Source organism: Tachyglossus aculeatus, chromosome 22 (assembly GCF_015852505.1).
Source record: "Tachyglossus aculeatus isolate mTacAcu1 chromosome 22, mTacAcu1.pri, whole genome shotgun sequence".
Classification (NCBI taxonomy): domain Eukaryota; kingdom Metazoa; phylum Chordata; class Mammalia; order Monotremata; family Tachyglossidae; genus Tachyglossus; species Tachyglossus aculeatus.
Genome location: NC_052087.1, coordinates 29,434,223 through 29,458,242, shown reverse-complemented (window position 1 = coordinate 29,458,242; position 24,020 = coordinate 29,434,223). Strand labels below are relative to the sequence as shown.

General features: G+C 46.2%; 1 protein-coding gene across 2 annotated transcripts in view; it reads right to left on the bottom strand.

Annotated features, from left to right (window-relative positions):
* C22H11orf49 (chromosome 22 C11orf49 homolog) overlaps window positions 1-24,020 on the bottom strand; it is a 200,667-nt gene that overhangs the window by 30,319 nt on the left and 146,328 nt on the right. For both annotated transcript variants that reach the window (XM_038765114.1, XM_038765115.1), the window contains one exon: window positions 6,021-6,105. In XM_038765114.1, coding sequence (XP_038621042.1) covers window positions 6,021-6,105 — 85 coding nt within the window. The remainder of the gene's footprint in view (window positions 1-6,020; window positions 6,106-24,020) is intronic.

Here is a 24,020-nt window from a genome sequence, read left to right as displayed (position 1 = left end):
CAGCGTGGCTCAGTGGAAAGAGCTCGGGCTTTGGAGTCAGAGGTCATGGGTTCAAATCCCAGCTCTGCCAATTGTCAGCTGGGTGACTTTGGCCAAGTCACTTCTCTGGGCTTCAGTTCCCTCATCTGTAAAATGGGGATTATGACTGTGAGCCCCCCGTGCGACAACCTGATCACCTTGTAACCTCCCCAGCGCTTAGAACAGTGCTTTGCACATAGTAAGCGCTTAATAAATGCCACCATCATTATTATTATTATCCCCATTTTACAGATGAGGTAACTGAGGCCCAGAGAAGTGAAATGACTCCCCCAAGGTCACACAGCAGACAAGTGGAGGAGCCTGGATTAGATCCCAGGCCCGCGCCCTTTCCACTACGCCACGCTGCTTCTCACTACGCCACGCTGCTTCTCCAGTGCTTACTGAAGCGCTTGGCATGTATTATTAAGTACTCAACACATACCCCAAATATTTATTATTAGTATTTATTTAGTATTAGTATTTATTTCTCCCACGGGCAGCCCTGCAGCTGTGGGAAGAGCTCTGAGCCAAAGAAAAGGGAGCATCAGACACTCATTCAAATCCTTTCCCCCTTATCCCCCACCATGGGGGGGTTCCTTTCCCCCTCTCCCCTCCTCCCCTCGGGGTGTCATGACTTTTGGTCTTTTTCACAGCTGCTCAATACGCAGGCTCCCGACACTTCCTTAAGGAAGGCAAGACAAGTCCAAAGCCTGATTTAGCTCAGCGGTTGGAAGCTTCCTCGAATTTCCCGTTCTTAATTATTTTAGTCCAAGGGGAATCTGAGCGACTGCTTCTCCACTGCCCGCCTCGCTTCTAGAATGGTTTTCTGGGCTCTCTTCGGTCCAGATCTGTTTCTCAGGGACTGAGGGTCATAAGACCCTGCAGACTGTAAGCTCACCGCGGGCAGGGAACGCGTCTACCGACTCTGTTACGTCGTGGCCTCCCAAGCGCTTGGCACGGTCCTCTTTGCACAGTAAGTGCTCAATAAATAGGACTGACTGATCGCGGAGAGGGAGGTACTGTGATCCAGGGGCACAGTATCGGCAATTTGGTTCCTGACTTCTAAGGTTATTATACCTCCCATTGCTTTGGTGTCTCATCACCTTAAAAGAGGTTTTACTGACTTTTTTTTATTTTTAAAGACTATAAATCAGGTGGTTCCCTGCTACCCTGCAGTGGAGAGCAGTACTGCCGTTGACCCTGAACAAAGAACTAAAACTACCCTTACAACGCTTAAATACAATTGAATGAATGACAGGGAGAAGCAAACTTTAACAAGAAACCACCTCTTTACATCAAGCGGACTCAATCACTATCTGCAAAAGTGATTACCCTCATTCTTCCTAGGACCTGAACGAAGAACTAAAACGCGCTTTCGTGGGCAAAACAAACTTCAACAGTCACGGACTTCTTTACCTTAGAGAAAACTGAAGCCTACCTCTAAAAAGTAAGGACCCTATATCCTCTAGCTGGGGGATTAGGCCAAATACGAGGTGGGACGCCGAGGAGTTCGGCCGTTGAAAACCGTGTCCCGTTTGTTCGTCAGATGCCGTCCGGGAAATGGCTTTTTCTTTTCTCTGAGGTGAGGGGTGATTTGGGAGCCAAGGGGGGGATGTCCAGCTGGCCATGTAGTTTTAGCCGGTTTGGAAACTGGAGGTCCCAGACCATAACAGGGTACAACTTGAGGCCCTGCCTACCCACCCATCACCGGCTGGAAGAGGAGATTTCGATAAACCACCGATTTATTTATTTATTTATTTATTTATTTATTGATGGTTTTTGTTAAGCGCCTAGTAGGGGTAGATACAAGCTAATCAGGTTGGACACTGTCCGCGTCCCCCATGCGACTCACGATCCCCGCCCTCAAGTATCACCAGAAGATACATCCAAAGGCCTGTTCCAGTTAGAGTCAAGTCAGTGTTTTATTCTTAGCCATGTGCTGTATCCCCCCCTGTTTCTTTACAAGATTCTGTGTTGGGTTTTATGCCATTTCAGTTTAGGTTTTTCTCCTTCCCTTCCCCCCACCTGGGTCCTCACATGCAGGGCAAACTTCATTTTTTCCCCCCTCAGCAACACAGATGATAATGATAGTACTGTCTGTGTTTTTTTTTTTTTTTTTTGGTTGGTTTGTTTCGTGCCTTAAATATCGGGCAAACTTCATTTCTTTCCCCCTCAGCAACACAGATGATAATGATAGTACTGTCTGGTTTTTTTGGGGTGGGTTGGTTGGTTTTGTGCCTTAAATATCCAAAGTTGCTTTCCCATCGTTCGTCTCATTTTATCCGTACAGTGTCCCTGAGAGGTAGGGAGCGCATCCCCATTTAGCAGACGTGAAAACTCAGGCACGGAGAGGGGAAGTGACTCACCCAAGGTCACCCAGCAGGCAAGCGGAAGAGTCGCGGGCGGCTATTGACCCCCCCCACTCCTGGGGTCTTTCCAGCAGGCCAAAACCCGGTTCCCCAATGGGCAGGGAGGGTTAATGCCGGCTCTGCTCAATTGATGGTATTTATTGAGCGCGTACTGTGTGCAGAGCACTGTACTAAGCACGCTTGGGGGAGTACAACAGAATTAGCAGACACATTCCCTGCCCATAACGAGCTTACAGTCTAGAGGCAGAAAGTAGGTCCTGGGGGACCCCATGAAGCTCTGAGGCAGGCGGTGGGGAGCAGAACATTCTGGGAGAATGAGCAAACTACAGACTTTGTCAGAGAATGTCTGTTTTATTTATTTTATTTATTTTATTTTGTTAGTATGTTTGGTTTTGTTCTCCGTCTCCCCCTTTTAGACTGTGAGCCCGCTGTTGGGTAGGGACCGTCTCTATATGTTGCCAATTTGTACTTCCCAAGCGCTTAGTACAGTGCTCTGCACATAGTAAGCGCTCAATAAATACGATTGATGATTGATTGATGATGATTAGAATCCAGGTCCTTCTGACGCCCAAGGCCTGTGTTTTATCCACTGTTGCTTCTCTATCCACCCTCATTTGCTAGATCTCGGCCCTCTCTTCTACAGGGCAACATCACTTCTCCTCCTGTGACTCACATGCCCATTGTCCCCCCACCAATTACTTGAGACCTTCAACTCACTCCTAACAATAATGCTAATAATAATAATAATATTTGTGGTATTTGTTAAGTGCTTACCCTGTGCCGAGCGCCGTTCTAAGCTCTGGGGCAGATATAGAAGGTAATGGGGTTGGATACAGTCCCTGTCCCACGGGGGGCTCACAGTCTTAATCCCCATTTTACAGATGAGGTAACGGAGGCCCAGAGCAGTTGAGTGGTTTGCCGAAGGTCACACAGTAGACGTGTGGCAGAGTCAGGATTAGAATCCACATCCTCTGAATCCCAGGTCTGGGCTAATAATAATAATAATAGTAATGATGGCATTTGTTACATGCAAAGCACTGTTCTAAGCCCTGGGGAAGATACAAGGTGATCAGGTTGTCCCACGTGGGGCTCACAGTCTTAACCCCCATTTTACAGATGAGGTAACTGAGGCACAGAGACGTTAAGTGACTTGCCCAAAGTCACCCAGCTGACAAGTGGCGGAGCCCATGACCTCTGACTCCCAAGCCTGTGCTCTTTCCACTGGGCCACACTGCAACCTGATCACCTTGTAACCTCCCCAGCGCTTAGAACAGTGCTTTGCACATAGTAAGCGCTTAACAAATGCCATTATTATTATAGAGAAGCAGCATGGCTCAGTGGAAAGAGCCCGGGCTTTGGAGTCAGAGGTCAGGGGTTCAAATCCCGGCTCTGCCACTTGTCAGCTGTGTGACTTTGGGCAAGTCACTTCACTTCTCTGGGCCTCAGTTCCCTCATCTGTAAAATGGGGATGAAGACTGTGAGCCCCCCCCCCCCCCCCCGGTGGGACAACCTGATCACCTTGTAACCTCCCCAGGGCTTAGAACAGTGCTTTGCACATAGTAAGCGCTTAGCAAATGCCATTATTATTATAGAGAAGCAGCGTGGCTCAGTGGAAAGAGCCCGGGCTTTGGAGTCCGAGGTCATGGGTTCAGATCCCGGATCCGCCACTTGTCAGCTGTGTGACTTTGGGCAAGTCACTTCACTTCTCTGGGCCTCAGTTCCCTCATCTGTAAAATGGGGATGACGACTGTGAGCCCCCCCGTGGGACGACCTCATCACCTTGTTACCTCCCCAGCGCTTAGAACAGTGCTTTGCACATAGTAAGCGCTTAATAAATGCTATTATTATCATTAGTACAGTGCCCTGCACACAGTAAGCGCTCAATAAATACGATTGATTGATTGATTGATTATTATTAAATGGATGAGATGGAGGCACAGCGAGAAGTTTAGCATTGGAGGAGCGAAGCATGCGGGCTGCGTTGTAGCAGAAGAGTAGCGAGGTGAGACGTGAGGGGGCAAGGTGATTAAGTGCTTTAAAACCAACGGGGAGGAATTTTTGTTTGATGTGAAGGTGGACGGGCAACAACTGGAGCTTCTTGAGGAGTCGGGGAGCGTGTCCTGAACATTTCTGTAGAAAAATGATCCGGGCAGCAGAGTGAAGTCTGGATTTTTTTTTTTATGGTATTTGTTAAGCACTTACTATTTTGCCCGGCATGGTACTAAGCAATGGAATAGGTACAAGTTAATCAGGTTAGACACAGTCCTTGTCCCACACAGGACTCACAGTCTGAATCCCCATTTTACAGATGAAGGAATGGAGGCAGAGAAGCTAGACGATTTGCTCCAGGTCACCCAGCAGACCGGAGAAGCAGCCCGGCTCGGTGGAAGGAGCCCGGGCTTTGGAGTCAGAGGTCGTGGGTTCAAATCCCGGCTCCGCCAATTGTCAGCGGTGGGACTTTGGGCAAGTCACTTCACTTCTCTGGGCCTCAGGTCCCTCATCTGTAAAATGGGGGTGAAGTCTGTGAGCCCCACGCGGGACATCCTGATCCCCTTTGTAACCTCCCCAGCACTTAGAACAGTGCTTTGCACATAGTAAGTGCTTAATAAAGAATAATAATAATAATAATGATGGCATTTGTTAAGCGCTTACTACATGCAAAGCACTGTTCTAAGCACTGGGGAGGTTACCAGGTGTTAAATGCTTGCTATGTATATATGTATATATCTTTGTACATATTTATTACTCTATTTATTTATTTATTTATTTTACTTGTACATATCTATTCTATTTATTTTATTTTGTTAGTACGTTTGCTTTTGTTCTCTGTCTCCCCCTTTTAGACTGTGAGCCCACTGTTGGGTAGGGACTGTCTCTATATGTTGCCAATTTGTACTTCCCAAGCGCTTAGTACAGTGCTCTGCACATAGTAAGCGCTCAATAAATACGACTGATGATGATGATGATGATCAGGTTGTCCCACAGAGGGCTTACAGTCTTCATCCCCATTTTACAGATGAGGTAACTGAGGCACAGAGAAGTGAAGTGACTTGCCCAAAGTCACACAGCTGACAGTTGGCGGAGTCGGGCTTTGAACCCACGACCCCTGACTCCAAAGCCCGGGCTCTTTCCACTGAGCCACGCTGCTTCTCTGCAGGTCCCTCATTATACAGATGCCATTATTATTATTATTATTATTATTATTATTATTATTATTATTATTATTAGTGGCCGAACTGGGATTAGACCCCGGGTCCTTCTGACTCCTAGGCAGTGCTCTTTCCACTAGGCCACTGTCGTTCTATCTGTATCCACCCTCTGCCTTCACCTTCTCTCCTCCAATTCCCTTCTTGACCCCCTATAAATCCGTACTTCACTCGAACCATTTTCCCAAAAATTCCAGAGACCAATCTCTTTCTGGCCAGATTGGTCAGACTCCCCTCCATCCTAATTTGCAGTGACCCCTTCGGCACAGGGGACCGGTCCGTTATCCCGAAACACTATCTCACTTTAGTTTTGCTGACAGTTCTTTCTCGGTTTTACCGTGACCTCACTGGCCGCTCCTTCCCGCTCGGGAAGGGAAAGAAGCTAGGGAAGCCAGAAAGCTGAGGACGGACATAACTCAGGACGCACCTGGCCGCCTTCTGAGTGAGCTCCAGTGGGAAATCAGGGCATAGTAGTTGTAGCAGACAGTGATATTCTTTCACGGTCATCAAATCTGCAGTGGGGAAACAAAGGAAAAGCATTTATAGGTATCATCTTTTTTCAAGCCACCCCTCTTTCCACTCCCTCGCCCTCGGGTGTGCTCCCCACGGAATTATCTTAAAGGAAGATCAGCGCGAACGTTACTTTTCCGCCGGTTATTTCTGGGCGCGGTTTTTGAGGAAATTCCCGGTCGGGGAGCATCTCGGCCTCTCGGGGCCGGGAGGCGGCGGGGTGAGGAGAGGTAACGGGAGAGGTCCCTTGGACGGTCCCCTTCCCAGTTCGCTTTTAGTTTTAGAATAAAGATCCGGAATCGAGAGTCGCGGTCGTTTCCAAGCCGGTTAAGGGGGCTGAAATGTGCTGGCGCCGTGACATTTCCCACAACACGCCCGAGGGCCATCCACAGAACATCTGGCAGCAGTACTAAGGCGAGCCGTGTCTTGCGATGGATGGAGGGGACTTTGGCGGGGGAGAAACCCACAGCCCTCATTACTTTGTCCTCCAGCCCGGCGGCAGGATGGCCTCTTTGGAAGCCTGCGTACAAATCTGGTCACCCTATTATAGGAAACGGCCAGCCCGGAGCCAAGACACACAACAGAGGCAACCGGATGATTCACCATGCGGGCAGAATATCGTTTCGGGAGACGGTAGCCAGTGTTGGCCTCGGTGGTTTGGGGAGGCAAAGAGAGATGACTCTTAAGGAGGTTTAGGGCAAAAACCAAGGGAAAAGAAAGACAGTGATGTTAAAAAGCTGCCCGGGATCGTGCGTTCTCAGTCCAGAGGACCGTGGATCGGCCCGGCGGCAACCATTTGCCAGATTTCTACAGGCAGAAGTATTTGAAATATGGAAGGACGTGCCGGTGGTAGAGCGAGATGCAAACACAGAGGAGGCCCGGCAGGGTGGAGGGGAAATAAGAGGAGGCTGATCACGGGATTTTGGCTTCTCCGGCCTTCAGATGGCCCGATCCGCAGGAATCCCAATCTCCCGTCCCTGCCTGTTTGGCTGCTGTGTCTTTCCAAGCAAAACTACCCCTGTGTCCCCACGGGTGGGCCTGGATTCCTACTACTGTTTCAAGAAAAGTTTAACTCCAGGTGGGGGCAGGGAGTTCGACTAACCACACGGCAGGAGCTGGGGACACCAAAGAAACAGCCTCCAGTGCCAATGGCTTGCAGAGGTCCCGGGTGGGTTTTGTGGCCCGGCCTCCAGCTCTGGGGGCATGCGCTTCCCCCCGCTTATCCCTCTGATTACAGGCACAGCTTGGCAGGATGCTCAGTGCCCTGCAGTTTGCGGAGGCTCACCGAGGTCAGAGGAGTAGTGGTAAAGCCATTTATTACGCGCTTACTTTGGGCACTGGGGAAAGATACCCATGTGTAAACTGGACACGGGCCCCTGGTCCCCAAGGGGTTTATCATCTAAGAATAAGGGAGGGGAGAGGGTGATGGATGCATAAGGGAGGATCACACAATAAAAACACAAAAACAATATTAAAGACAATGGTCATAAATACAACAAGACGGGTAGGCATGGGGGCTGGAGGGGAAGAATTTCAGGTTCCTGAGGGCTCGGCGTCTAACAGTGTGTGAGTGAGTGTGTGTATGTTTGTGTGCACTCACGCTCTCTCCCATGTAGCATTCATTCATTCAATTGCATTTATCGAGCGCTTACGGTGTGCAGAGCACTGTACTGAGCGCTTGAGAAGTACAAGTTGGCAACGTATAGAGACGGGCCCTACCCAACAGCGGGTAGCAAGCTCTGGTGGTCTCATTTAAGGGGACCGGCTGTGGGCTCTTACCGCCACTGCCTCCTCCCCTTCCCAGCTGGGGGAGGAGGAGACTTTTTGTGGTATTTGTTAAGCGCTTAGTATGTGCCAGGCATTGTACTAAGCGCTGGAGTAGGTACGAACTAATCAGGTTGGACACAGTCCATGTTTCACCTGGGGCTCCCAGTCTTAATCCCCATTTTGCAGATGAGGGAACCGAGGCCCAGAGAAGTGAAGTGACTTGCCCAAGGTCACACGGCGGATGTGCTCTGGAGCCGGGTCCTTCTGATTCCAAGGCCCATGCTCTTTCCAACCGGTCACGCTGCTTCTCATTAGGAGCCTTGGTGGGAGGCCAGTGCTCTGCACATCATCATCATCAATTGTATTTATCGAGCGCTTACTGTGAGCAGAGCACTGTACTAAGCGCTTGGGAAGTACAAGTTGGCAACATGTAGAGACGGTCCCTACCCAACAGTGGGCTCACAGTCTAAAAGGGGGAAACAGAACAAAACCAAACATACTAACAAAATAAAATAAATAGAATAGATATGTACAAGTAAAATAGAGTAATAAATACGTCCAAATATATTCATTCATTCATTCTTTCAATTGTATTTATTGAGCGCTGACTGTGTGCAGAGCACTGTACTAAGCGCTTGGGAAGTACAAGTCGGCAACATATAGAGACGGTCCCTCCCCAACAGTGGGCTCACAGTCTAAAAGGGGGAGACAGAGAACAAAACCAAACATACTAACAAAATAAAATAAATAGAATAGATATGCACAAGTAAAATAGAGTAATAAATACGTCCAAATATATTCATTCATTCTTTCACTTGTATTTATTGAGTGCTGACTGTGTGCAGAGCACTGTACTAAGCGCTTGGGAAGTACAAGTTGGCAACGTATAGAGACGGTCCCTACCCAGCAGTGGGCTCACAGTCTAAAAGGGGGAGACAGAGAAAAAAACCAAACATACTAACAAAATAAAATAAATAGAATAGATATGCACAAGTAAAATAGAGTAATAAATACGTCCAAATATATTCATTCATTCATTCTTTCAATTGTATTTATTGAGTGCTGACTGTGTGCAGAGCACTGTACTAAGCGCTTGGGAAGTACAAGTCGGCAACGTATAGAGACGGTCCCTCCCCAACAGTGGGCTCACAGTCTAAAAGGGGGAGACAGAGAACAAAACCAAACATACTAACAAAATAAAATAAATAGAATAGATATGCACAAGTAAAATAGAGTAATAAATACGTCCAAATATATTCATTCATTCTTTCAATTGTATTTATTGAGTGCTGACTGTGTGCAGAGCACTGTACTAAGCGCTTGGGAAGTACAAGTCGGCGACATATAGAGACGGTCCCTACCCAACAGTGGGCTCACAGTCTAAAAGGGGGAGACAGAGAACAAAACCAAACATACTAACCAAATAAAATAAATAGTAAGCGCACAGTAAGCGCTCAATAAATACGACTGAATGAAACTCGGGATTCAAAAGTGAACTACGGGCCTCATTTCAGACCTGCCTTAAATGCAGGTTATTGGAATCCCGTGCGACGTTGCCTTTCAAAAACAGAAATAGACTATGAGGTAGATCCAGTTTCATAGCCTTCGCACTCACGTTTGATCGCACACCTTTCCGCCCTCGGGACTGCAATTCTTTGTTGTGGTTAATTATTTCACTTACACTGAATTATTGCCATTGGTATATACTTTGCGAGACCACCCATTTCTCTGAGGCACTCTGAAGAAAGACCGTGTCACAAGGACCACTGCCATGACAGTGAAGAAAGGGACAGAGACGGGCAAAGCAGTCAACAAATTATGCCACTCAAGTTTCTGCGGTCCCACGGCTTACTCAAAAGGATCCTCTCTAATTATACTAATCATCCCCTTCATTGCATATTTCACGTCCAGCTTCTCCCACCGGTGGCTGCCCGCCTAGCGAAGAAGGTGACTCCTTCAGTAATAATAATAATGATGGCATTTGTTAAGCACTTACTATGTGCAAAGCACTGTTCTAATCGCTGGGGAGGATACAAGGTGATCAGGGTTGTCCCACGGGGGGCTCACAGTCTTAATCCCCATTTTCCAGACTGTCAATCATTCATTCAATCGTATTTATTGAGCGCTTACAGTGTGCAGAGCACTGTACTAAGCACTTGGGAAGTCCAAGTGGGCAACATCTAGAGACAGTCCCTACCCAACAGTGGGCTCACAGTGTAAAAGGGGGAGACAGAGAACAAAACCAAACATACTAACAAAATAAAATAAATAGAATACCCTTCACCTAGCTGTAAAAACCAATCAATCAATCAATCAATCAATCAATCGTATTTATTGAGCGCTTACTGTGTGCAGAGCACTGGACTAAGCGCTTGGGAAGTCCAAGTGGGCAACATCTAGAGACGGTCCCTACCCAACAGCGGGCTCATAGTCTAAAAGGGGGAGACAGAGAACAAAACCAAACATACTAACAAAATAAAATAGAATACCCTTCACCTAGCTGTAAAAATCAATCAATCAATCAATCAATCGTATTTATTGAGCGCTTACTGTGCGCAGAGCACTGTACTAAGCACTTGGGAAGTCCAAGTGGGCAACATCTAGAGATGGTCCCTACCCAACAGTGGGCTCACAGTCTAAAAGGGGGAGACAGAGAACAAAACCAAACATCCAAACAAAATAAAATAAATAGAATACCCTTCACCTAGCTGTAAAAATCAATCAATCGTATTTATTGAGCGCTTACTGTGTGCAGAGCACTGTACTAAGTGCTTGGGAATTCCAAGTGGGCAACATATAGAGACGGTCCCTACCCAACAGTGGGCTCACAGTCTAAAAGGGGGAGACAGAGAACAAAACCAAGCATCCTAACAAAATAAAATAGACTACCCTTCACCTAGCTGTAAAAATCGATTTATTCGCCTCCGTAGGTCCGCTAAAGATACGGAAGAGTCCATCAGGCCCTTGGTTTTTGAGGGAAAACCACCGTGTGTGGCTTAAGGGCTGGTATGTTCCCACGCCAAAGGGCACTTGTTAAATAGCTCCAGGTGATCGTGGATCAAGGAGTTGATTCATGTGAACTGGGTCTTTTCGTGTAAGAACTGTTCTAATTACGGTTCTAATTACAGTCCATGGGAGAGACCGGCAGATGGATCTCCAGCCTACTGCCTGGGCCCCGTAAACCTGGCGGAGGTAGGGACGCCCGTGTTGCCCTGGGGATCCGGCAACGCTTATTTCTGTCGCCTGGAAGAAGTTCAGTGGGCCTGGTGGGTGTCAAAAAGGTAAGCAGGATTCATAAAGAGCTGCCTTCTCCAAGGAAATCCCCCCTCAAATTAAGAAAACGGCAACCAACGTGTCTTCCGAGTTCAAAGAGGCAAGGGGCGTTCGGTCGGCAATCAAGGCCAGTATGTTCTCTACCGTCCCTTATTTGTTCATTCATTCCCTACCCAGTAGCGGTCTCACAGTCCAGAAGGGGGAATAATAATAATTATTATTCTCTTCATTCATTCATTCAATAGTATTTATTGAGCGCTTACTGCGTGCAGAGCATTGGACTAAGCGGTTGGGAAGTACAAGTTGGCCGCATAGAGAGACAGCCCCTACCCAACAGCGGGCTCACAGTCTAGAAGGGGGAGACAGAGAACAAAAGAAATTAACAAAATAAAATAATGTGGGGGTCTCCTTCATTCCTTCATTCATTCATTCAATCGTATTTATTGAGCGCTTACTGTGTGCAGAGCACTGGACTAAGCAGTTGGGAAGTACAAGTTGGCCACATATAGAGACGGTCCCTACCCAACAGCGGGCTCACAGTCTAGAAGGGGGAATAATAATTATTATTATTCTCTTCATTCATTCATTCAATCGTGTTTATTGAGCGCTTACTGTGTGCAGAGCACTGGACTAAGTGCTTGGGAAGTACAAGTAGGCCGCATCTAGAGACGGCCCCTACCCAACAGCGGGCTCACAGTCTAGAAGGGGGAGACAGAGAACAAAACATATTAACAAAATAAAATAATGTGGGGGTCTCCTTCATTCCTTCCTTCATTCATTCAATCGTATTTATTGAGCACTTACTGTGTGCACAGCACTGGACTAAGCGCTTGGGAAGTACAAGTTGGCCACATATAGAGACAGTCCCTACCCAACAGCGGGCTCACAGTCTAGAAGGGGGAATAATAATTATTATTATTCTCTTCATTCATTCATTCAATCGTATTTATTGAGCACTTACTGTGTGCAGAGCACTGGACTAAGCACTTGGGAAGTACAAGTTGGCCGCATATAGAGACGGCCCCTACCCAACAGCGGCCGCATATAGAGACGGCCCCTACCCAACAGCGGGCTCACAGTCTAGAAGGGGGAGACAGACAACAAAACAAAACATATTAACAAAATAAAATAATGTGAGGGTCTCCTTCATTCCTTCATTCAATCATATTTATTGAGTGCTTACTGTGTGCAGAGCACTGGACTAAGCGCTTGGGAAGTACAAGTTGGCCGCATATAGAGACGGCCCCTACCCAACAGCGGGCTCACAGTCTAGAAGGGGGAGACAGACAACAAAACAAAACATATTAACAAAATAAAATAATGTGGGGGTCTCCTACATTCCTTCCTTCCTTCATTCAATCGTATTTATTGAGTGCTTACTGTGTGCAGAGCACTGTACTAGGCGCTTGGGAAGTACAAGTTGGCCACATACAGAGACGGTCCCTACCCAACAGCGGGCTCGCAGTCTAGAAGGGGGAGACAGACAACAAAACAAAACATATTAACGAAATAAAATAATGTGGAGGTCTCCTTCATTCCTTCCTTCCTTCATTCAATCTTATTTATTGAGCGCTTACTGTGTGCAGAGCACTGTACTAGGCGCTTGGGAAGTACAAGTTGGCCACATATAGAGATGGTCCCTACCCAACAGCGGGCTCACAGTCTAGAAGGGGGAGACAGAGAACAAAACAAAACATATTAACAAAATAAAATAATGTGGGGGTCGCCTTCATTCCTTCCTTCATTCATTCAATCGTTTTATTGAGCGCTTACTGTGTGCAGAGCACTGTACTATGCGCTTGGGAAGTACAAATCCTTCTACGGCTTAGTCAGAAAGCATCAAGGTGGTCCGCCAGAGAGGAACTCGGCCACAGCCTCTATTCCTTGGAGCCAGAATAGCTGAGCTCTAAGGAGGGAAGCAAGGTTGATCGATCAATCAATCAATCGTATTTACTGAGCGCTTACTGTGTGCAGAGCACTGGACTAAGCGCTTGGGAAGTCCAAGTTGGCAACATCTAGAGACGGTCCCTACCCAACAGTGGGCTCACAGTCTAGAAGGGGGAGACAGAGAACAAAACCAAACATATTAACAAAATAAAATAAATAGAATAGATATGCGCAAGTAAAATAAATAAATCCACCCCCCCCCCCACTTTTTTTTAATAGTACCTGTTAAGCGCTAACTATGTTCCAGGCACTGTACTAAACGCTGGGGTGGATACAAGCTAATCAGGTTGGACACAGTCCATGTCCCACATGGGGCTCAGCGCTTAGTGCTTTGCACAGAGTAAGCGCTTAATAAATGTCATCGTTTTTTTAACCCCCATTTTACAGATGAGGTAACTGAGGCACGGAGAAGTTAAGTGACGTGCCCAAGGTCATACAGCAGATAGGCGGCAGAGCCGGGATAGAACCCAGGACCCGTTTGGCCATACGGAAGTGGTTGGTGTCACCTGCAAACTTTTTATCATTCGCCGCACCCTCCGTCTTCCAGATCCTTGAGAAGCAGCACGGTCCAGTAAATAGAGCATGGCCCTGGGAATCAGAAGGACCTAGGTTCGAATCCCGCCTCTGCCACTTTGCTCTGCGACCTTGTGCCAGTCACTTCACTTCTCGACGCCTCAGTTCCCTCACCTGTAAAATGGGGATGAAAACCAGGAGTCCTCTGTGGGACAGGGATTCTGTCCAATCCACCGTACTTGTATCCACCCCGGCTCTGAGTGTAGTAAGTGCTTAACAAACATCACAATTATTCCCGTTAGCCTTTATGAAGATATTAAACAAAACTGGGCCTAGCCCCAAACTCTGGGGAACTGTGTTGTTTATCATCATCATCATCATCAATCGTATTTATTGAGCGCTTACTGTGTGCAGAGCACTGTACTGAGCGCTTGGGAAGCACAAGTTGGCAACACATAGAGACAGTCCCTACCCAACAGCGGGCTCACAGTCTAAAAGATTATACTTATCTAAAAGTTATTATCTAAAAGTTTATACTTCTCCACCCTCAAAAGTGGCCGTTGATTCCTACCCTCTGTTTCCTACCTTTTTGTCAGTTTTCTCTCCACGACAGAACATTCTCGTCCATCCTATAATTACTCGGTTTTTTTTAAAAGTCTTTGGTGTGGAACCTTGTCAAAGGCCTTTGGAAAATCTAAAAATATTCTGTGTACTCATCCCCCTCTATCCCCGTGCTCGGCGACCTCTTCAAGTGACTCAGGTTAGTGACGCACATTTTCCCTTACGGACACCTTGTTTTCTTCCCTCGAACGGGTTGTTTTTCCAATATTCACTGACCCTAAGTTGATCGATTCTACTGATTTGCCAGGTACAGAAGTGAGACTTATCAGTCTATAATTCCCGGGATCTTCCCTGAAACCGCTTTTCTCGATAGGCGTTAAATTGGCAATCCGCCAATCCTCAGGCACGTTGAACTATTTGTAACAACAGGTGACACATTCACACCGGGGGTTTCATCTAGTTCTGGTGATTTGTTTTATCACTTATTAATTTGGTCTAAAACACTGGGGTCACCATACTTTGATCCAATTCCCCAATTTTGTTGTCTGCTTCAAAAATCAACTGGGGTGTGAGAGCCTCTCTACTATCTTCCAGCACTTGGTACAGTGCCTCGCATATAATGATGATGGCATTTATTAAGCGCTTACTATGTGCAAAGCACTGTTCTAAGCGCTGTGGGGATACAGGGTGATGAGGTTGTCCCACGTGGGGCTCACAGTCTTCATCCCCATTTTACAGATGACGGAACTGAGGCCCAGAGAAGTTAAGTGACTTGCCCAAAGTCACACAGCTGACAAGTGGTGGAGCCGGGATTTGAACCCATGACCTCTGACTCCAAAGCCCGGGCTCTTTCCCACTGAGCCACGCTACTTCTCTATATATACTATATATATATATATATATATATATATATAGTTAAGCGCTTAACAAATACCATTATTATTTTAGACCATTATTATTACCATTATTATCTTTTAGACTGTGAGCCCACTGTTGGGTAGGGACTGTCTCTATATGTTGCCAACTTGTACTTCCCAAGCGCTTAGTCCAGTGCTCTGCACACAGTAAGCGCTCAATAAATACGATTGATTGATTGATTATTATTATTATGATGATTCCTCAGTAAAGACGGAACTAAAGAATTCACTGAGTCGGCTGTGCCCAATTCATCACGAAGAGCATTTCCTATGCTACGATTGTCAGGCACTTAGTACAGTGCCTGGCACATAGTAAGCACTTGACACATAACCACAAAAAAAGGAGTCGCCCCCGATTTCTTATCTAGCTTTCGGCTTTTCATGTATTTGAACGATCTTTTCTTATTCGATTACGTATTCAAATACGATTGAATGAATGAATGAACTTGTACTTCCCAATAATAATAATGATGATGATGGCATTTATTAAACGCTACTTCCTCTCCCCCTCCCCATCCCCCCCCGCCTTACTTCCTTCCCCTCCCCACAGCACCTGTATATATGTATATATATTTGTACATATTTATTACTCTATTTTATTTGTACGTGTTTATTCTATTTATTTTATTTTGTTAATATCTTTTGTTTTGTTGTCTGTCTCCCCCTTCTAGACTGTGAGCCCACTGTTGGGTAGGGACCGTTTCTAGATGTTGCCAACTTGTACTTCCCAAGCGCTTAGTACAGTGCTCTGCACACAGTAAGCGCTCAATAAATACGATTGAATGAATGAATGAATGAATTCGTGGTGGCTTCCCTTGCACAGTTCCATTTTGGCTCATTTAATTTCCTGTTTTGCATCTGACCCGTTACTCTTTATGCACTTTCCTGTTCTCCTCTCTAAGGGTGACCTTCCATTTTTGAATAGACAAGATTTTCCCTCCGACGACAAGTCAGTCGGGAAGTCTTTCAATTTGGTTGTCTTGTTTTTTTGTTCTGTAACACACATTTTTACCTCTTCTTCCCTGATGTTGTTCTTTAACAGCTTCCAGATTTCTAGCAAGTCCCTTTATTTTTTTGGCAACCCCTTTCAGCTTCTCCCCCCAGTCTGTGCTTTTTCAGCGTTTTCTTTTCTAATATTAAATATCTTTTATATCTTTTAGACTGTGAGCCCACTGCTAGGTAGGGACTGTCTCTATATGTTGCCAACTTGTACTTCCCAAGCGCTTAGTGCAGTGCTCTGCACACAGTAAGCGCTCAATAAATACAATTGATTGATTTATATTGTTTTTATGGGCCTGCCCGTCCCCTCTCCCTTCTTCCCCACTGCAGCAGGAATATTTGATTTTATAGCGTTTTGCAGAGTGGCTCTCCCAAGCACACTCATTGTGGGCAGGGAATGTGTCTGTTTATTAATAATAATAATGGCATTTATTAAGTGCTTACTATGTGCAAAGCACTGTTCTAAGCACTGGGGAGGTTACAAGGAGATCAGGTGGTCCCACGGGGGGCTCACAGTCTTCATCCCCATTTTACAGATGAGGGAACTGAGGCCCAGAGAAGTGAAGTGACTTGCCCAAAGTCACCCAGCTGACAAGTGGCAGAGCCGGGATTCGAACCCATGACCCCTGACTCCAAAGCCCGTGCTCTTTATTGTTGTACTGTACTCTCCCAAGCGCTTAGTACAGTGCTCTGCACACAATAAGCGCTCAAAAAATATGACTGACTGATTATGCTGCCTGTATCAGAGCCTGTATACTCCTCAGAACTAAATCATCAATCATATTTATTGAGCGCTTACTGTGTGCAGAGCACTGTACTAAGCGCTTGGGAAGTACAAATTGGCAACATATAGAGACAGTCCCTATGAGATATGTTTTCTTTTTTAATTAGCCTATCACTAGCAATTCCAGTCACTTATCCTATCCAAAATCATTTTGTCTTCTCATCATAGCAATGTATGGGTGATTTTTAAAACCCAGCTCAAGAGATTAGTAATAGTAATGATAGTAATGGTATTTGTTAAGCGCTCACTATGTGCAAAGCACTGTTCTAAGAGCTGGGAAGGGATACAAGGTGATGAGGTTGTCCCATGTCGGGCTCACACACTCTTAATCCCCATTTTACAGATGAGGTAACTGAGGCTCAGAGAAGTGAAGCGACTTGCCCAAAGTCACACAGCTGACAACTGGCAGAGCCGGGATTTGAACCCATGACCTCTGACTCCAAAGCCCGGGCTCTTTGCACTGAGCCACGCTGCTTCTTCATTATTATATGTAATAATAGTATTTGTTAAGCACTTACTATGTGCCAAGCGCTGTTCTAATATACACAAGAAGCAGCTTAGAGAAACAGCGTGGCTCAGTGGAAAGAGCACGGGCTTTGGAGTCAGAGGTCATGGGTTCAAATCCCAGCTCTGCCAGTTGTCAGCTGTGTGGCTTTGGGCACGTCGCTTCACTTCTCTGGGCCTCAGTTACCTCATCTGTAAAATGTGAGCCTCCTGTGGGACAACCTGATCACCTTGTAACCTCCCCCAGAGCTTAGTACAGTGCTTTGCACATAGTAAGTGCTTAATAAATGCTATCATTATTATTATTATTGTTATTATTAAGTGCCTTGCCCAAAGTCGTAGTAGTGGGTGACAAATATGTGGAAATCTGACCTTGTCCTGGACCCAGAAAATGACTTGACTGGAACCCTGAGTGTCTGAGTAGGGTTGGGTGGGGCTGAGTACAGTTCAATCCACGCAGTGGGTGCTCAGTAAATGTTATTACTATATTATATTTTATATTATATTGTATTATATTATATTTTATTTTATATATTACTATATTACTATTAATATAACCATATAACTATAGCATAGTATAGCATACTCTGCTATTACAGAGAAGCAGCGTGGCTCAGTGGAATGGAGCCCAGGCTTTGGAGTCAGAGGTCATGGGTTCAAACCCCGGCTCCGCCAATTGTCGGCTGTGTGACTTTGGGCAAGTCACTTCACTTCTCTGGGCCTCAGTTACCTCATCTGGAAAATGGGAGTTAAGACTGTGAGCCCCCCGTGGGACAACCTGATCACCTTGTAACCTCCCCAGCGCGTAGAACGGTGCTTTGCACATAGTAAGCGCCTAATAAATACCATCATTATTATTACTACTACTACTATCAATCAATGGATCAATGGTATTTATTGAGCGCTTACTATGTGGGAGTGTACAATATAACAGAGTTGGTAGACACAGTCCCTCCCCACAACTGTACAGTCTAGAAGAGGAGACAGACACTAATATAAATATATGAAAATTACTACTATCACTGCTGCTGCTGCCAATACTACCACTACTACTACTAATATTGATGGCATTTATATTATATATTATATTACTATATTACTATTAATATAACCATATTACTATAGCATAGTATAGCATACTCTGCTATTATAGAGAAGCAGCGTGGCACAGTGGAAAGAGCCCAGGCTTTGGAGTCAGAGGTCATGGGTTCAAATCCCAGCTCCCCACTTGTCAGCTGTGTGACTTTGGGCAAGTCACTTCACTTCTCTGGGCCTCAGTTCCCTCATCTGTAAAATGGGAATTAAGACTGTGAGCCCCCCATGGGACAACCTGATCACTTTGTAACCTCCCCGGTGCTTAGAACAGTGCTTTGCACATAGTAAGCACTAAATAAATGCCATTATTATTATTATTATTATTATTAGTTAAGCACTTTCCATGTGTGAAGCACTATTCTAAGTGCTGCGGGGGGTGGGGGGGGGGGTACAAGGTGATCAGGTTGTCCCATGTGGGGCTCACAGTCTCAATCCCCATTTTACAGATGAGGGAACTGAGGCTCAGAGAAGCTAAGTGACTTGCCCAAGGTCACACAGCTGACAAGTGGTGGAGCCGGGATTACTACTAATGATAATAATAATAACTGTGGTATTTGTTAAGCGCTTACTATGTGCCAGGCCCTGTACTAAACACTGGGGTGGATACAAGCAAATTGGGATGGACACAGTCCCTGTCCCATGTGGGGCTCAGAGTCTCAATCCCCATTTTACAGATGAGGTAACTGAGGTACAGAGAAGTGAAGTCACGTGCCCAAGCTCACCTAGCCGACAAGGGATGGAGCTGGGATTAGACTCCCAGGCGCATGCTCTGTCCACTATGCCATGCTACATCAGAGAAGCAGCGTGGCTCAGTGGAAAAGAGCCCGGGCTTTGGAGGCGGAGGTCGTGGGTTCAAATCCCGGCTCCGCCAATTGTCAGCTGGGCGACTTTGGGCAAGCCACTTCACTTCTCTGGGCCTCAGTTACCTCATCTGTAAAATGTGAGCCTCCTGTGGGACAACCTGATCACCTTGTAACCTCCCCCAGCGCTTAGTACAGTACTTTGCACATAGTAAGTGCTTAATAAATGCCATCATTATTATTATTCTTATTAAGTGCCTTGCCCAAAGTCGTAGTAGTGGGTGACAAATATGTGGAAATCACCTCGTCCTGGACCCAGAAAATGACTTGACTGGAACCCTGAGTGCTTGAGTAGGGTTGGGCGGGGCTGAGTACAGTTCAATCCACTCAGTGGGTGCTCAGTAAATGCTATTACTATATTATATTATATATTATAATATATTATATATCATATTACTATATTACTATTAATATAACCATATTACTATAGCATAGTATAGCATACTCTGCTATCACAGAGAAGCAGCGTGGCTCAGTGGAACAGAGCCCGGGCTTTGGAGTCAGAGGTCATGGGTTCAAACCCTGGCTCCGCCAATTGTCAGCTGTGTGACTTTGGGCAAGCCACTTCACTTCTCTGGGCCTCAGTTACCTCATCCTTAAAACGGGGATTAAGACTGTGAGCCCCCCCGTGGGACAAGTTGATCACCTTGTAACCTCCCCAGCGCTTAGAACAGTGCTTTGCACATAGTAAGCGCTTAACAAATGCCATCATTATTATTACTACTACTACAACAGCAGCAAAAACAACAAGTGGAGGAACACTGGATTGAAAGAACGGCAGATTTACTTTTCCTATCACCTCAGGAGAATTCCTTGCCCAACATCTAGGTGTTCGGAACATGAAAATGTTTGGAACGAGAAGTAGTGTGGCCTAGTGGGAAGAACATCATCATCATCATCAGTCATATTTATTGAGCGCTTACTGTGTGCAGAGCACTGTACTAAGCGCTTAGCACTGTACTAAGCGCTTAAGAACACAGGCCCGGGAGTCGGAGGACATGGGTTCTAATCCCTGCTCCGCCACTTGTCTACCAGTGTGGCTAGGAGAAGCAGCGTGGCTTAGTGGAAAGAGCACGGGCTTGGGAGCCAGAGGACGTGGGTTCTAATCCTGGCTCTGCCATTTGTCTGCGGTGCGACTTTGGGCAACTCAATAATAATGGTAGCATTTATTAAGCACTTACTACGTGCAAAGCACTGTACTAAGCGCTGGGGGAGGTTACCAGGTGATCAGGTTGTCCCACAGGAGGCTCACCTTTTCCAGACGAGGTAACTGAGGCCCAGAGAGGTGAAGTCACCCAGCTGACAATTGGCAGAGCCGGGATTTGAACCCAGGACCTCTGTGTATGTTTGGTTTTGTTCTCTGTCTCCCCCTTTTAGACTGTGAGCCCACCGTTGGGTAGGGACTGTCTCTAGATGTTGCCAATTTGTACTTCCCAAGCGCTTAGTACAGTGCTCTGCACATAGTAAGCGCTCAATAAATACGATTGATGATGATGATGATGATGATGACTCCAAAGCCCGTGCTCTTCCCACTGAGCCACGCTGCTTTAACTTCTCTGTGCCTCAGTTACTTCATCCGGAAAAGGGAGAGTAAGACTGTGAGCCCCACGTGGGACAACCTGATTACCTTGTTTCCCCCCTAGCGCTTAGAACAGTGCCTGGCACATAATAGACTGTGAGCCCACTGTTGGGTAGGGACCGTCTCTATATGTTGCCAACTTGTACTTCCCAAGTGAGCCCACCTTTTAGACTGTGAGCCCACTGTTGGGTAGGGACTGTCTCTATGTGATGCCAATTTGTACTTCCCAAGCGCTTAGTACAGTGCTCTGCACATAGTAAGCGCTCAATAAATACGATTGATTGATTGATTGATTGGCACATAATAGACTGTGAGCCCACTGTTGGGTAGGGACCGTCTCTATATGTTGCCAACTTGTACTTCCCAAGCGCTTACTACAGTGCTCTGCACACAGTAAGCGCTCAATAAATATGATTGATTGATTAATAAGCGCTTAACAAATACTATTATTATTATTATTATTGTCTGGTGTGTGACCTTGGGCAAAGCACTTAACTTTTCTGCGCCTCAGTTCTCTCCTCTGCAAATGGGGATTAAGACTGTTGAGCCCCATGTGGGACAGGGACTGTGTCCAACCTGGTTATCCTGTATCTACCCCAGCGCTCAGTACAGTGCCTGGCACATAGTAAGGGCTTGACAATTAATAGACTGTGAGCCCACTGTTGGGTAGGGACCGACTCTATATGTTGCCAACTTGTACTTCCCAAGCGCTTACTACAGTGCTCTGCACACAGTAAGCGCTCAATAAATATGATTGATTGATTAATAAGCGCTTAACAAATACTATTATTATTATTATTATTGTCTGGTGTGTGACCTTGGGCAAAGCACTTAACTTTTCTGCGCCTCAGTTCTCTCCTCTGCAAATGGGGATTAAGACTGTTGAGCCCCATGTGGGACAGGGACTGTGTCCAACCTGATTATCCTGTATCTACCCCAGCGCTCAGTACAGTGCCTGGCACATAGTAAGGGCTTGACAAATAATAGACTGTGAGCCCACTGTTGGGTAGGGACCGTCTCTATATGTTGCCAACTTGTACTTCCCAAGTGCTGACTACAGTGCTCTGCACACTGTAAGCGCTCAATAAATATGATTGATTAATAAGTGCTTTCAAATACTATTATTATTATTGTCTGGAGTGTGACCTTGGGCAAAGCACTTAACTTTTCTGCGCCTCAGTTCTCTCCTCTGCAAATGGGGATTAAGACTGTTGGGCCCCATGTGGGACAGGGACTGTGTCCAACCTGGTTACCCTGTATCTACCCCAGCGCTCAGTACAGTGCCTGGCACATAGTAAGGGCTTGACAAATACCGTAAAATTAAAAAAAGAGCTGCGGCAACATTTCGGGGAAACGTAACTTTACGCAGAACTAGGTCACCTTACCGGTCTGAACAGGCAGCCATGACGGCTTATGTGGTAACCACCCGGGGCAGAGAAATGGAAAAAAAGTAAAGGGAAAATCGAGGCCGGGAGGCGGTGGCTAGAATTTTCTGCCGGGACTGTTTTCCTGCTTTTTATCCCGAGGTCACAGGTTCATCTGAAATAATGATACTTGTCTTTGCCCAGCCCGGGTCTCCAAGGACTGCTCGAAATAATATGGGCAGTCCAGTGCATGACCACACTGCTTTTCCTGTCTCCGGGGGACTGGGGCTTTTTCTCCGGGCCACAGCTGAGTAAATAGTCTTCAGTGACACTCAGCAAATAAGATGACTAGGAGGAAGGCAAAACAAGCGACGACTTCTATCCGCAAATGGCATTTGGGATCACGGCCGTCGAAAAACCTGGTCGCATCCCGGGGCTCCGTGCCCCTCGTCCCTCCCGGTCGTGGAACGCCGGGTCCATCATCATCACCATCATCATCATCAATCGTATTTATTGAGTGCTTACTATGTGCAGAGCACTGTACTAAGCGCTTGGGAAGTCCAACCGGGCAGGGGATGCGTCTGTTTGCTGTTACATTGTACTCTCCCAAGCGCTTAGTACAGTGTTCTGCACCCCTTTTAGACTGGGAGCCCACTGTTGGGTAGGGACTGTCTCTATATGTTTCCAATTTGTACTTCCCAAGCGCTTAGTACAGTGCTCTGCACATAGTAAGCGCTCAATAAATACGATTGATGATGATGGTGCACCCAGTAAAGCACTCAATAAAGACGACTGAATGAATGAACCTTGGGCTGAGTTAATAATAATAATAATAATGGCATTTATTAAGCGCTTACGATGTGCAGAGCACTGTTCTAAGCGCTGGGGAATTTACAAGGTGATCAGGTTGTCCCACGTGGGGCTCCCAGTCTTCATCCCCATTTTACAGATGAGGGAACTGAGGCCCAGAGAAGTGAAGTGACTTGCCCAAAGTCACACAGTTGACAAGTGGTGGAGCCGGGATTTGAACCCATGACCTCTGACTTCAAAGCCCGGGCTTTTTCCACTGAGCCACGCTGCTTCTCTAAGTAGGAGCAGTGTTGGGCAGTGATCAGGGAGATAGAAATAATAATTAACTTATCATTAAGTTATTATTAAGTTATTATTATTAACTTATTATTATCCTCTCCCCCTCATCCCCCTCTCCATCCCCCCATCTTACCTCCTTCCCTTCCCCACAGCACCTGTATATATGTATATATGTTTGTACATATTTATTACTCTATTTATTTTACTTGTACATATCATCATCAATCGTATTTATTGAGCGCTTACTATGTGCAGAGCACTGTACTAAGCGCTTGGGAAGTACAAATTGGCAACGTATAGAGACAGTCCCTACCCAACAGTGGGCTCACAGTCTAAATCTATTCTACTTATTTTATTTTGTTAGTATGTTTGGTTTTGTTCTCTGTCTCCCCCTTTTAGACTGTGAGCCCACTGTTGGGTAGGGACTGTCTCTATATGTTGCCAACTTGGACTTCCCAAGCGCTTAGTCCAGTGTTCTGCACACAGTCAGCGCTCAATAAATACGATTGATTGATTGATTGACGGATTGAACTTCTCCCCAAAGGAAAATGGTTTGTTAGTAGAGTGGAAAAATTCTCCAATGACTCCTTTGGGATGAAAGACTTGGATCTTCAATAAACGGCCTTTCCCTGGCATGGGTGAGCGTGCTCTGCACACAGTAAGCG